The 15868-nt window shown below is 35.6% G+C and overlaps 1 protein-coding gene and 1 non-coding gene across 6 annotated transcripts in view; one reads left to right on the top strand and one right to left on the bottom strand.

Moving 5' to 3' along the window:
• Positions 1 to 673: 673 nt before the first annotated feature.
• The window catches only part of SHPRH (SNF2 histone linker PHD RING helicase), a 55383-nt gene continuing 40188 nt past the window's right edge, over positions 674 to 15868 (bottom strand). For 4 of the 5 annotated variants that reach the window (XM_027739514.2, XM_027739515.2, XM_039385698.1 and 1 more), the window contains 9 exons: positions 14572 to 14715; positions 13287 to 13388; positions 12394 to 12465; positions 10455 to 10643; positions 6650 to 6742; positions 6014 to 6100; positions 5399 to 5577; positions 3242 to 3322; positions 674 to 2089 (listed from right to left, as the gene is read on the bottom strand). In XM_027739514.2, the coding sequence (XP_027595315.1) occupies positions 1993 to 2089; positions 3242 to 3322; positions 5399 to 5577; positions 6014 to 6100; positions 6650 to 6742; positions 10455 to 10643; positions 12394 to 12465; positions 13287 to 13388; positions 14572 to 14715 (1044 nt within the window). In that variant the 3' untranslated portion in view covers positions 674 to 1992. The remainder of the gene's footprint in view (positions 2090 to 3241; positions 3323 to 5398; positions 5578 to 6013; positions 6101 to 6649; positions 6743 to 10454; positions 10644 to 12393; positions 12466 to 13286; positions 13389 to 14571; positions 14716 to 15868) is intronic. The other variant, XM_039385696.1, reaches the window with a different exon arrangement.
• Positions 8722 to 8793, top strand: TRNAD-GUC. The gene has a single exon. It is a non-coding gene; the product is annotated as a tRNA-Asp (tRNA).

The following is a 15868-nucleotide window of genomic DNA, read 5'->3' as shown; positions in this document are numbered from 1 at the left end:
CACTACATGCCCCTGTCAAAAGTCTGTCTCCAGCTCTTTTGCAGGCCCCCTTTGAGTACTGGAAGGCTGCTCTAGAGTTACCCAAGAACCTCTCTTCTCCAGGTTGAACAATCCCAACTCTTTCAGCCTGCCTTCATAGGAGAGGTGCTCAAGCCATGTAATCAACTTAGTGGCCCTCCTTTGGACTGGCTCCAACAGGCCCATGTCCTTTGTCTGCTGGGGGTCCCAGAACTGGATGCAGAACTCCAGGAGGGGTCTCATCAGAGCAGAGGGGCAGAATCACCTCCCTCGACCTGCTGGACACGCTGCTTTTGATGCAGCCCAGGATGCAGTTGGCTTTCTGGGCTAAACCAACTAGCACATATTACAAATATGGGAAACAGATACATTGTCTGTAAAGTTACTCAAATAGTCTTTAGAAAAAAAGTATCCAATTGGTCCAGAAGGCCAACAGAATATAAATGCCAAAAACCCCACTTCTTGATACAGTATTATTCTTGCAAATTCTATTCACCTCTGTTGTCAGAAGCAGAAAAGTTACCTGTCGTGGATAGGTTTAATACCTGACTGTGCAGCTCAAATGCTGTATGACTGAAAACAAAACTCAAGAAGCTCAATAACTATAGAAATCTATGAAGAATCAGCTGACATGATTAAAAATTCTACAATGAGATTTCTTACAGAACTAATTTTAATTTCCACCTTAAGTAAGATTTTTAAAATATACAAAATACATTGCCTACTGAAACAGTAAATATTGTAATTTGAGGGACATAGCCTGTTGCTTATGCTCACTCTCTAAACACAAACTTGTGTTTAACATCAACTGTGTAACTGAGCTTGCTTCTGTAACACCTTCAGAAACAAATGTTATATAAGTGTGAATTCATAACCTATGTCAAAAGGCTTAAAATTTATCTTGCCTACTTTTAGCAGTCTAAAAGTTAGCCTGGATTTGTTTTCCAAACTATCTACTGTTAACAGAGATAGCGTAGAGTGATCTCGCATATCAAGACAAAACTTCACAAAGTTCCATGTCTTTCCACTGTTTATCTAACTTAGACCAGGCACCTAAGAATTAGACTGCCTACCTTAATTTCATCTATTTTGTATATTTAAATTGCTGTATCTTTAAGGGGGAGAACTAGACAAAAATATCATAGTGAGAAAATGCACACAAGCACACCATATGATTCCAAAGTGATCAGCAGCTTAACCAATTAATTTTTTGAAAATTCTGTAACAAATGCCTTTTTTTTTAAACAGAGTACTAAATTAGTCACGGCTTCAAGTGAAAACATGTACAGCAAGTTCAAGTCTTTAACTGATCACCAGACCAACATATATACAAAAAGCATAATTTAATTATCATCTTTTTGCAATAAGTAAGCATTAACAATGAAATATTTAACTGTCACAAGTCTTTATGAATATCTAAAAGCCTAATACAAATATCCAAATTATTAGTAAAGATTAGTCATTTGAAGTTTTAACAATAAGACATTTAGTAACTCTGCATTAAATCTAACAAGCCCTTTCTAGAAGAATATTAATTTACAGTCATTCTTTCTAACATCTCTTTGTACAGTAAAAAAAATTAGATTTGTATTTTTCTGCTTCCCTTTCCCACCCAACCACCCACATAGTTTTGCTCTCAGACAGAGCTACTAGCCAATCAAACCTGATGGTAAAAATCCTCTCAACCAAGGGTCCAAGATCTCAGTTTTAGCATCCAGCTCAAATGCTCTTTGGGAATAAAATCCATGTTTTTGTATAATGTGCAAAGTGCAACTTTTCTCCAGTGCCATCAGAAGTGTGTGCTGCTATGAGCTTCACCAAAGAATAAAACAGTAACAATTAAGACTTTTCAATTTCCAATCACTCTGTAACAAATGTTAGATGATGTTTACAGGAACAATAGATCAAGTGGATTATATCCTGGTGCTTATTATATCAGGTACTTTCTGATTTCATTAGGACAAACCAATGTTTTTACTCAAGTTCTTCAGTTTCCTCTGTAAAAAGGTCAGCCAAATCTGCCACTGTCAACACTGAGGCTTCTGACTGTTTCATGGAAGAGCTCGTGTGACTGTGGGAAAAAAATTGCATGCAGGCATCAGAGAAAGAATCAATGTCAGTAACAAGCTGTGTGCACTGGAGACAGACCACACAGCTCAGAGTCAATGTACACTGATCAGCTACTGCTCTTGTACATTCTAAGTAAGATACAAAGTCCATCTATGGTCCTTAACAGTAGTCAACGCCAAACACTGCAAACCCAGCAAAAGCAGAACATGGGATAATCTGCTGTGCCCTTTTAACATTTAAGGGACTGTCTTCAGCTTCCATGCATAACGTTTAATATTACTTTCAAAACATTAGTTCTCATGGGATCATTCAACCACTGTACATTTATCCAAATTTTATATGTAAAATAGTGCTACTTCACAGATATGGAAACCGAATAAATCATTCTTCCAGAGCTAAAACTGAAATCTTTCATAAGTACAACCAAAGATGTGCATGTCCATTCTTAGTTTCATAATCTCTAACCAGCAAAACTTCCCTAAACTAAGGCCTCCTCCTAGATTTATCATGCATATAAAATATATAAAAGGTACAAACCTCTTACACTTTCTGCATAAAGAACACCCTTTTTAGTCCAGGCCCAGTCCGTCATTGCTTATAGATTTTGGAAGGATAAACACAGTGAAAACTACTTCTGTGTCTACACAGCAGCCTGATCTATAAGCTAGGATCTGGGCAGTGCCTGCACAGACTGCAAAACCAACCAATGTGACAGAGCACCATTGGACTAACTTGGTAGAACTTAAATGTAATGAAAGGAAGAATCCATGTCCTATATTAGAGCTTACCCCACATGCCGTTGCTCCAGTGGCAGGCTTAGTATTACTCCGTCCATTGCAATGTTTTTATACTCACGGAAATACGTAAAGTGAAAAGACGAATCATAACACATAATTTATTAATTGGGCTTTTATAAGATAAAACGTTACCAAAACACTTTCCAGAGAATTAAAATACCTCAAGCTTCAAGTTACTGGAACCAGGTTAAAATTTTTCAAGTCTTAAAACTTTTTTGCCAATCACAGCAATTTGAAGGAGAACAGCTGAGTTTTATATACAAAGGTATGCATGCCTAACTATAATAACAGTATGGTTGAGAATCACCTTTTCATTTTCAGTGTAATAATGATGTTTTAAAAAATTCAACACATACCTTCTATCTACAGTTTTCAACATAGTCTGCATTCTCTCTTCTATTGTTGCTTTTATCAGGAACCTGTGAACAATGGTAGATCTGAATGTGTTTAAAAAAAGAAAACAAGACCATAAGTGAGCAGAAGTTATACTGTTATTGATGAAGTTCATAATCATATTTTGTCTCACATTAATTCTTGTAAGAATGTTGAAAAAATGCCTCTATTTTAAGAAAGAAATCTTAAAGGTGATTAACAACTTCCACTGACATTGCAGGGTGTTTAGTGCCTCCCTGAGCACAAACTCACTTGGCTGACCACATACTAAATGAATGTAAGCTGTATTACCTAAAATCCTAATGCAGATGCTGGGCAAAGTTCTGCTTTCTGTGTCCTTACTACAAATAAACCCTCCTCAAGAGCCTAAAGAAATTACTTTGGCCCACTGGTGATACACAATGTTCATCCTGCATTGCCACAAGTTGTTCCAAGAGACAAGAGCTCAGTGTGATGGATTATTAAAGCTGATTTCCAGAGTTTTAACAATATTATTTCTGAAGACAGCAAAATATTATAATTTTTTTTTAAAAAGTCAGCAATTGTAGTCAGTAAACACAGAACTGTAAACACTGGTAAAACAAAAACAAAAATGTCAATAAACATAACACAAAATGACAACTCCATTTATGAAATAAAATTTCAGAAAGAAAGCAGTAATAAAAAAAACCTGCCAGGCATAAGAAAGTGAAATGGAAAAGAGTCAGCTCCAAAGATAAAAATGAAAAATCATCCCAGGCTCCCCAGTATAAACATTTTTTGAGACAAGAGCCCTTGAAAGTGCTTAGACAGTTTTCATATCTTCAGCTGAAACTTTGGCAGGCAACATTTCACAGAAGAATGCAGGGGGAATACTTTGGGATTCATAGGCAAAGGTCTACCCAAAAAAAGAGAAGTAAATAAGAACTCAACTGAAGTGGTAATAGTTGCATACAGGAGTATTCCCTTATGCTCACTGTACTTAGAACACAGTCCTTTTTCAAATAAGCCTTGCTGAGGTCTTAATTCTTGAAAAGTACAGTACATTCTTGCTGCTTTTATTGCAAGGCTTTTGCCAGACCTTTTGTGCCAGCATCATGTAAAATTACAATCCAGGCTGTTGCAATCAATCTTCCCTATGCCCTCACAGTTAATTCAAAATCTTTACCAACACACACAAATATCCACCTGTTCATAAACATTCTTTCACATACACGCTTCTTCATGTCCTCTCTTTGCCTTTAGAACGCAAAACCCACTATTATTCTAGAATATTTTTATTTCAGAATTAACTCCAGCTATTTTTCTCCTTGATGTTCCAGGTTTTAATTTTTTTTTCAAGTGACATGAGACCTAATGAAAAACATATACATCTTATATGTTCAGGACAAACGTTCCTAAACCTTTGTTAAGTCTTCACTACTACACGTGTAAAATCAACAACATTGAAACAAACAAGAGATATGCAAACTCATTAACATCTTCAAAGGGATCTAGATGGGGATGAGGGCAGAACTGTGATTCAAAAAACTAATCAGTTGTAAAGTGAGTGTGCTATAACGTTCTTTTTGGAAAAAAACCCAACCAAACAACCCCCCAAAACAAGCAAACAGAAAACCCCCACCAATTTACTTGGCTCCTAATCTGGAGCTGAGAATGACCAGTTAGAAGGACCCTCTCAAGGAAACTCAGGCCATGCCTCAACTTACCCTCATAACATAAAGAATGAGTTGCCTGGACATGCAAAGTTAAGATATTTCTGGACATGTTTGCAAGCAGAACTTCAAAGTTAAAAACTAAGGCATCAATGGCACACATAAAACAGGGCACCAGCTGAACAAGGTTTTTCAGAATTTCAGACTCAAGAGCTTACACTCTTCCTAAATGGTCCAAATGCAATTTGTTTCTGCATCTTACCCCTGCAGCACAAAACAACTCCCTAAAATACACAGTGAATTTTCAGCAAACATTTTTTAATTTAATCTTTCTGTCCCTTTTATGATTATCTTTAAAACCAGAGTTCCTATGAATAACCCCATCTCCAAAACTGAGAAGTTCGGTGAACTAGATTTATTCTGATTACAGTATGCAGATCTATTCTGGACCATATCTAAACCATTCAACATAATTTTAAATCTTACTTTGTTTGGCCAATACGATGTACTCTGCCAATAGCCTGTAGCTCATGTGCTGGATTCAGAATGGGTTCCACAAGCAGAACGTGTGTTGCTTCGATGATGTTTAGTCCATTGGAACCAGTGTGAAGAGGCAGCAGCAAAATATTGATGTTGGGATCATATTTAAATGCAGAAAGATTTTCCTAAAAGGCAAACATCACAGCAGTGGGACAAAAGTTCCTCAATGAAGAGTGTGGAGGATATGACTACATTTTCTAGAAATTATAGCAGCTAATACAGGCTCCAGAGAAATAATGTTCATCCCGGAACAGATACTCAACAGATATCAGGAAGGCATGAACTTCTCGCAACACTGATCAGTGTGTCTCATCCTTAACAGACAGGCCAATGCTTCTTTCTCAAAAGTGAATGTACAGTTTAGCTTCAAAAGCTTTAAACTGGGGCTTTTTGTGATTATGATTTTTAGAATTAATGAGTTAGAGATCCAAGCTTTTGCCAAATAAATTTGCTGCTCTTTTAGTTTCTCAAATGAAGCAATGAAGTAAAAGGATCAAATTAACTTCTATGAACTATGATTTTCCCATTGAAAATAATTAAATAAAAATATCCTTTATGTACCTGAAATTTACTAATTCCATTGATCTGAGAAAAAATCATGTTGTTGTCATACAAAGCTTTTGAAATTATATCCAATACATCTTGCCACTGTAAAAAAAAAAAACGAAACAAAAACACACAACAATAAAAGTAACTCAACATTACAAACAGCAATGACAACTAAAAAATACTAATTAACTTCCCTAAGAGAGAATAGATTAAAAACCTTTTCAAAATACTAGCATTTGCAATTAAAAAAAAAAGAAATAAATATTTGTGTGCTAGGAACCAAATCTTTCATAAAACTAAGACATGTAATTAAAAAGATCAGCTTGAATAAAAGAAATTGGCAGCCATCATAAAAACAGTTTTACAATGTATCAAAAACATCTGCACATTACATATAAAAATATCTAGAATTTCTAACACTCCCATACAAAACTGAGTGTTTGCCCTTTAAAGAAACAAGCTTTTACATCTGCTGACTATGATTGTTGTTCATGTCCCAGTTACATGACTTGCCCCACAAATTCTCAAAACAATCAAGTGGCTGTAGAGAGTGATTCAATGTTTTGGTAGCTAAACTAATTCCTGTAAATATTATGAATGCTTTAAACTCACACACACAAAGACAAGACAGAAAATGATGATTAATACCGTTGAGAAAACTAAGGATTTAGCCCCTGGATCTTTAAATTGAATTCTCTTCAGTGTTCGGACCACAGCTTCCACTTTGGTGGAGTGACTTCCCTTTGAAAAGTGAAAGAAGAGCATTAGTAAAGTAGGAAAGTAAACAACTTCCATATTCATGGCTTTATTAAATGATGTTATATTAGGTGTCTTACATATCCTACTCAAATTTAAAAACTTTAAAGGAGGAAGGGCAGGTTAAGTAGCACTGAACTCTTTTTATCTCTCCCTTATAATGCACTGCTATAGGATCAGCAGTGTATTACAGCATGTGCAGCACACTGAACAGTGAAGCTACGTGAGGCAGAACAGACAGCCCAAGCAATGCAGTTGCACCAAACATGCTCATTAGGCCTCCTGCGTCTTAACTTAGTGGCACAGTCTTTAGAGAATCTTCCAAATGCACATTTAAATTTCCCTACTTTCACACTTCTTGAAAACTGACTATGAAAAAAATGTTTTTTCTGTTGCTTTTGTTTCTCATTCTGGCAACACCAAACTTACGTTCAGTACTATGAAGCTTGTTAATCATATTTAAAATAATAAGAAAAGTGTAAATATAAATAATTTTTGAAGAATTGTGCGCTGCAATGAAAACATCTTCATATTCTGCATTCAGAAGTATTTCAGTGCTTAATTATTCCAATACTATATTCTACTTCTTGTCCACTTTGATTTATGTACTCTTCCCTTTCCCCTTAGCCTATAATTTCTTGCTAGTTCCTACATGCATAGTAATTTCAAGCTGTTCTAGATTCAGCTGGACAAATACTGTTTTATTTCTGTCTGCACCTGTCTTTTGAACATTGAATTAACTATGTTGGCTTGCAACAATGACAGATCAAATTTACTGAAGTCACGCTGCTTGCAGAATTGGCTGGGAAGGATGTCAGCAGTCTAGGCACAAGCTGGGAACCAAGGCTGGGTTGCTTGATCATTCACACATTAGGCAGATAAATGAATGCTCCAGAAATACATGTAAAAGACTTTCTGCAGACTGTTGTACCAAAGGCTGCAATAAGCAGTACCATTTTATTTCCCAGGGTTTCCATAGGGATTCCAGACATAGAAATAATAGAAATGTCTATGTCACAGACATAAAAATAAGCCAGCTTTCTTCCATGTAATTTCTGTTGCACCTGATAGACATTAACACTGTTTCCAAAGTCAGATGGACAATTAATGTCAGCAGGTGTTATGATCAGAAAGGATGACACATTTGCAGCCCTATGGCAGCTGCCTGCCAATCATAAATACCTATAGTTAGGAGAGAGTTAGAGACTAACTTTTAGTACTTCCTGTATAATTCTAGGGTCATTTATGTGCTTTTCCGATACCATTCATCTCTGATTCAGATGATAGTTCTGGCTAATCTGCTCTGTCTTTTCCTCAGAGACTGGTTTTAGACCTTATCACAGGTCCTATTTTTCCCTGCTATAACAGATAGTAGCTTTAGCTACTGTTGTTCATTTTTCTACCCTTCAGATTCCTGTGACTCAGGTGTCACACAGGTGACTTTGTACCAGATCAGTAAGAGGAACTATGGCAAAGAAAAGAACAGCATAATGATCAAAGTGCTCACAGTCTTTTTGCTTTATTTTTTAAACAGAACTAAGTGTGCAAAGTTCTTTGTTCTTTTGCTTACATTATATTAGATAAACTATATTAGACTTATTGAACTAACAGTTGACTAAAGCTTTGGTTCACAACACACAAAAATTGCAATTTTGTTCTCAATTTTCATGGAGAGATGAAACTGACAAAAGTACCCTTGCTGTTATAAGCCCTTAGTTTTCAGTCTCTCTTAAAAAAAGTTATCCCACTCATTACCCCTATACCATCAGTCTGTCTTTTTGATGAATATCGAGATGAATATTTATAAAGAAATTAGTTTTGAGTTATGGAACAACACACATTAGAACCAAAACTCCCCTCTAACAAAGGGTCTCAGATGACAGGCTAGCAATATCCACTGTAATACTGACCAGACACAGGAAACTTTCACAGAACCAAAACACGCAGAGATGTCAGTAATCTCTCCCCTGGTGGTCTAGTGGTTAGGATGCGGCGCTGTCACCGCCGAGGCCGGGGTTCGATTCCCGGTCAGAGGAGTTCCCCAGGCAGATGGAGCTCGTCAGCCCTGTAAGGCCATCCATCTAAGAGAAGGTCACTCTAAACAAACCTACGTCCCGAGGACTTCGCTGCCACTGTCCAAGCTTGCTCGGCCCCGGCAGTTGAACCTCAGGATTAAAGGGTGGGCTCAGTTCAGCGCACGCTGTGTCTCACCTAAAAAAATCCACTGAGCAGGCTCGAAAGGTAATGACCTTTCCCAAATCTTCGTTCGCGAAGACTGGCCATACATTAGCTCAGTATAACATGTTCCCATTTACAGTAGCCCTTTTGCATTTAAAGCATTAACTTAATATGGTTAGTAGTGGTACAATAAACAGTGAGATGCAAAGAAAGAGACAGTGAATACTGGAAGAGACTGGAGGGATTAAGAAAGCTCAGATTAAAATAAAAACACTGAATAAATCACACACTTTTCATATAAATACTGAAAGTTATTGATCTTAACCTCAGTATTCTGTAGAAACCATACTAAGTTATTCTTTGTTAACTGTTCCTAAAGGAATATGAGGTAGAAATTTTTATTTTTAACAAAGCTACTTGTTTTGATAGTACATGAAGCTACAGCATAATTTTCTAATTTTTCATGAACTAAGAATGATTCTTATCATGTGAATTCACAAAGAATTCATATTTTTGCTTTATTTTTTCTTTTTTTCAAAGTTTTTGATGCAGAAATACTTCAAGAAAACATTACAACCCTGTATGCAGGACAGCAGATGACAGGTTTCTTCTGTGTTCTATTTATGAAATTTTGTTATTCCAGTTATTTTATTTTTTAATGTAATTTATGAAACATATTTGGAATTTTGTTAGAAACAGAGTGATATCTCTAAACTCAGAGGAAATAATATGTAAAAAGCCTTGCATGAAGTGAGCTTCTAAGCAGCAGCACTTCAAAAATACAGCCTATTTACTCCCCCTGGTGCTACATACTGTCAACTACTTCAAATCTAATAATTTTAGTTAGGAAGCATCTACCCATAAAATGGAATTCCATTTGTCCCGAGTGGCTGAAATTACTACTGTGAATGTGGTAGCAACTGTCTTCAATACAGGCCAGCGACCCTAGAAAACCTGCAAGATTTGAAGAAATTTGCACAGATACCATGGAAGTCTGTCAGCACAACTAGTTATTACTTTTAACTACTCTAATCAGATTAGACTGGTATATCCAGCTGTATTATAATCATATTTTAATTAAAGACAGCAGTATCATTTAAATCAAAATATTACCAATATGTTGTTTACCTTTGCATTTTAGTCCAGAATCTTCTATTTTTTTCCACAACTGCAATAACCACAGGGGTTTTTTTGTTTAACACGATTCTATAACATACTCATGCAAAGCAAAAATGTACCTATGCACTATGTCAGTATTGCTAAAGATTCATGGAGATGCTGCCTCTTCCTCCACCCCTGCCTTTAACACAACGAAAACCCCCTGTTAACAAGAAAAGTAGATAAAACAGTGCAATCAGGACTGAATTCCTACACATTTGTGTCTAGAAGTTTTGTCATTACACATCCTATTTATAAAACTATCCAGTACACTTGTCTGTCTAAGTGCAGGATGCAAAAAAAAGGAAACAAATATGCACTGCTGAAAGTTTGGACCACACAGCTCCTATAAACAACGCACCTTTACAGGAATATCATCCTCCTGATTTGCAGCTTCTGCAGTAAAGACATACGATATTTCTTTATGGGATGTTGTCTGCCTGCAGATGGCACACTTAATTGAGCTCCGGCGGGTGCCAACGCTGTACTGTTGGATGATGATGGCTATACACTCGTTACAAAAGCAATGTCCACATGTCAGCACTGCCCACTATGTAGGAAATGATAAAAAAACCCCAACACAACACAGTATCAGTTTTGGATCAATTCAAAAGAAAACCAGTGTACTAACATATGATAAATTACATTTTCATAGAGAAATTGCTTTATTTTCATGACATTCATCAGATTAAAATTGAAGAATTTTAGAATTTTTAGCATCCCAGCTGCTAAAAAGCCTGAATTTCCAAGTTTTTCAGCACAGAAAGATTCATGTTCCACAGAAATTTTCTGCATTTATTGTTCATTTTTTGCATTTTCTCAGTTTTGAACTTCAGTGAAGACCTTACAGTCTTTCATTTCTATGAATGATGATTCTTAATGCCTAGGTTAAGCATGCAGATTAAATATTTATACAGTTTTTAAAAAATTACAAAAATGTTAGCATTGGCCTCCTGTAAAAGTCTTTACCTATGCATTCATATTAGGCTGGTCTTTATTAAGTAAGTTGTAAATAAAGCGCTTTAATTTTTCCCTACTGTTAAGTCCTAGACAACATCTTTTGAACAGAGTGGCTTAATCTCTTTTAGACAGAATGCATTTTAAACAACAGATTGCATTGCAGAAGCTGTTCTCCCTTGTGAGCCTAGAACATCTACGTGTCAGCTATGACATTCTGTAACAGAGAAGCAATTTGTAGACCAGTGGTTTTGCACCCAGAAATAGTATCTTACGCTGTACTAGTCTGCTCGATAGGCCATTCTTAGAGGAAAAATAAAACAGATTTCACTGGACCAAGTAGCAGAGGGAATTGACTAAACAACTGATTATCAAGCAGAAGGTCTTTTAAGCTTCGTAAAGTTCTTTTAATCATGCAGAAACAGGACACAAAGTATTTTAAAAGTTCCTTGCAAGATGAAGGTTGCTACTATCTAAAGCAGCAGTCTCGCTATTAAGAAAAGATAAAGAAAGTTAAAAGAAAAGACTATTTTCCCTTTCAGTGAGCTCCTCCAGCTCCAAGATAAAGCATAATGGCAGTGAACAGGACAAATAGCTGTTCTCTGTAAAAACCTGTACTACCCTTGGAAGAAAAGTACAGAGGGGATTTTGGAAACATAGCAGGACACCAGTTCATGCTTACAGATGTCTATAAAGAAGCTAAACCACCTTAAAATAGTTACCTAAAAAAAAAAAGAGACAATTTAGTTTGACTGTACAGGAGTCCTTTCATGTTCTTACCTAATGCATGGTAAGTCAAGTTTAAACTATAGTTTTGTATTTTATGACGTTGATTAAGTCCCACTTAAATTTCAACTCCCACAGTTCAGCAGGTAAGTGGTGGGGAAAGAAATACAGATTGCCAGTCTTTAATCTACTGGATTTTACTACTGTTTAAGTAGGTAATATCCATTTATTTAGAAATAAAAAATACTGTCAATAAGAGCAGCTACAGTAAAATAGAACAGTATACTACAAAAAGCTTATCTATTTCCTCAATCTATTGGCTTCTAAATGGCAAACAAATGTTTCTGACGAAAGTATAACTTCAGGGTTATAAAACAATCAGGAAGTCACATTTTTGGAACAGTTAAGCACTGATGTCAAAAGCTAAAGGCAGTAGTGGTGCTTGCATCTGAGCAAGACATTATGTCAGGGGGAGAGTCTGGTTGGTACATTACAGGAAAGGGTTTATTTCCCCTGTTTCAATATAATGTTAATTTTAAATCAGATGCTGAAAATTTGCTGACTCAGCTGTAGGTAAAAATGTTCTAAAGCTAAAACCTGCTGACAAAGTATCTTACCTGTCTTCCCAGCTGACGAGCACAGATTGGACACGGTTCTGGGTTAACTCCCCCAGTAGTTTTATCCTGAGACTATAAAGTAGAAGAAAAATATCAACTTTGTGTTTCAAAAAAGAAGAAGTTATTCTATGTTTAAAACAAGCTTCTAGAAAAAATGAATAATAAAGTCCTTAAAAAGAAACCCTACTGTGTGAACAAATTAAAAATATGTTAATGAATAAAGCATATCTTGAGAAGTTAAAAAAATATACAATGATGGTAAGTAAAAGGAGCACTTTTCATTCTGCAGTCCTTCATATAGCAGCTGCAGCTCTACAACAACTCTGAAAAATCCCAGTAAAATACAAGCTTCAAATAAGAAACTCCTCATATTTTCTATCAGCTTCACATGTTGTAGAAACAATTAAATCCTTGCTTAATCTATATTACTTAAATATAATTGTACTTACTTGAACACTATGACTAAAATAACATATAATACATGGGGTTTGTCTGATTTTTTTTACACGTATTTAACCTCCAGACATGATTGTCCTGTTTAAGAAGGTAACCTCTTTGTAAAATAGCAAAGGTAAGTGGAAAGTTAAATCATTTCATAAAGCCTCTACTAAACGTGGCCCATTACTTTTAATGAAAATTTTAAGCATCTCCAATGAGTTCATAGCTTTTTCAGTGTGCAATAGCAAATAACCAAAATATATAATGGAATAAATAATTTTATGACTACACAGTAACACAAAGAACAACACACTGAATTTCAATATGCAATGAATCTTCACAGAAAATACAATTTCTTTAAGATGGAAGTTTTAAATAAAAATAATGGTAGGTTTCTTCCACTGGGTAAACAGAGTACATCATTTGGGTAAAGACCATGGAATCATTCATCTTACTTTCTCCAGATTAGTGAGATATAGAAGTTGTCCCAATTTCTTCTGAAGTTGTGATTTGGCAACTGCCTTGTCATTCAGAAGTTTCACTCGATTTTGCTCTACCTATGAAAACAATATTAAACACGCATTAACAAAGGAAAAAAATAGTAAAGTTTTACAATAAGGCTTAAATAAATCCCTAAGTACCATCCAATAATTTACTGGGGACAGACAGAAGAACAGCTCATGGTGTAAATTTAAGATGTGCTTCTCCCCAAGCAAAAATGATTATCTATTCCTTTCCTGCACTCAGTATGAACACAGCACTGTGACCCAGGCAGTACAGAAGATTCTTTTTTATCGTTTTATTTGCATTATCGTTTCTTTACAGAGACAAAATCAAATTAAAAGCACTTATTTTTTATAAGTTTCTTTTGAATTGATCATCTATCTTCTTACAGCCATATATATCCTAGACTCAACTGCTCATTCCAAAAACAATGTGTAAGAAAAAATTATTTTCTTTATACTTCTCAGAAGTTTACACTTTTCATTTAACCTATACAAAGACACAAACATAAAACTGACTTCTTTTTAGATTAATTACAGTTGATAGTGAGTAGTTATTAATACTGCAGAAGAGGCAGGCACCTGAAGGGTGAAAGCCAAAGCAATGGGTGTTTCTTTTCTGACTGCATATACATACATAACTCTTAAAACTTTGTTACATATTTGTTAAGCAAAGTGCTCTGTTTTAAAAATCGTTTCAACACACAGATGAAATATCTATTTCCTTACAGAAAGAAGTACTTTTATCTAACATTCAATCTCACTGAAACAAAATACAAAATGTTTCTAGTGAAAACATTTCTATTGGTGCAAAAAAAATTAAATTAAGAATTTAAATCAACCCAGCATTTTCTCTATCATCATGAACAGAAAGTCTCTCAGATGTAGCTCAGAAATTCCTGAGCATACTGAAATACTGACGAAAAGATTTGTCTTCTAGGTGTTCACTGCTGTTTTACAGGTCCTTGTGGAAAGTAGCAATATGGGTAAGGAATCAGCAGGCTTTTGGAAAAATGCCACTCTGTCAGAAGGCCAACAAAAATATATCAAAATAAGAGTTACAAGCTCAAAAAGGTCCATATACTGATATAGGAACTGTATACTCCACCAACCCTTTCTGAAATTGAACTAGAGGCATATATTATAGACCTTATACATACATCAAGATACAGATTTTATTTTTGTAGGAGGTAGGTTCTTTCAGAAAAAACACATTCTTTCCTGCCCAGTACTTCACCTCATGTGGTTCTATGATGTGGAGAACTGGTGGATTTGGTTTTGGCTCATCAGGATGACGCACTCTCAGTCTTTCTGTAGCCATTGCCAGTTCATCAATAGCAGACACATGATCCCTAAGTACCATCCAATATTCATGAAGTAACTGTAAGAAAACCCCAAACAAATCAACAGCAGAACTGAGCTGAGTTCCTCTTATGTGATTTTGCCATAAAATGGAAAATGTGACAATTTTTTGGAGGAAGGAGTAATATTTCTTTGCATTATTCACCCACCACAACAACAAATCACAAAGGAAAACAAACAGTATAGACATCATCCCGTCGGCTTTCTTTTCCAACCTCTTTGTATAAACAACTATAAATAGCTGTCTCTCATTTCTTCTACAACTATTAGTATTACAGTAACTAATGCAACTTAACAGTCAGAAACAAATCTCTTGCAAGACTAAACAAGTGCTGAATAAAATAAGGCTTATTTCACAGAGTATCATCCTTGTAGCTCAATGTAGATTAGAGTAGTACAGACCATTGAATCAGCATTTCCATGTATATTACAGATGGAATCATAATGACACTATTTTATTCTCATCGGCATATTAGTCCCATCTTTTTTTTCCTCATGTAGAGGCACATGAAGGGACTGTGTCCTTTCTTGCAGCAGAAAATTTCCAACACATAGCAATGCCTTGGTAACTAGTTACCTTATGTCCTCCTCCTTTTGTCAACTCTTACAAGCCAAGGACACAAAAAATGAAGCATGGGAACAGTCATGAGAATGGTCATTATTCTCCAATCAGCATTTTGGTACCATAAGCAAGTGGCCTAACCTTGTGAGAGCAGCACAACTCTTAGGCATTTAATAACTTTAACTACCAGACACCTAAATGCTGATTGAGACATCATTTTGTTTATAAAGCTTTTGCACTGTATTACACTGTAAACTAGCAATTTTTAAAGGCAGATCCAGATTAAGTTTTACTCCTAATGAGCACTCCCAATTTGAGGAAGTAGGTGATCCATAACCAAGTTTGTTGAAAAACAAAGACAGACTGAATATCATTTGTTAATCTAAGATACAAAAAATAAATCACTCCATAGAGTATCTTCTCCTGCTCGTCTATAGATTAAAGCTAATAACAAATGCTTAAATTCTTGGATAGTAATAAGCATCTTTGCTTTTTCAAAACCTCCTAGGAAAAAGCAAGTTAGGTAACTTGTTGATTTCCTAGAATCATGAAACAGCAGACCTGGGAGATAGATCACATGGGCATAAACTCGCCAAGGAACAGGAATTCC

This window comes from Pipra filicauda, unplaced genomic scaffold (assembly GCF_003945595.2).
Source record: "Pipra filicauda isolate LSUMZ 115617 unplaced genomic scaffold, ASM394559v2 scaffold42_size3861933_pilon, whole genome shotgun sequence".
Taxonomy (NCBI): domain Eukaryota; kingdom Metazoa; phylum Chordata; class Aves; order Passeriformes; family Pipridae; genus Pipra; species Pipra filicauda.
Note: the sequence above shows the minus strand (reverse complement) of the source record. Positions and strands in the feature narration are given on the sequence as shown.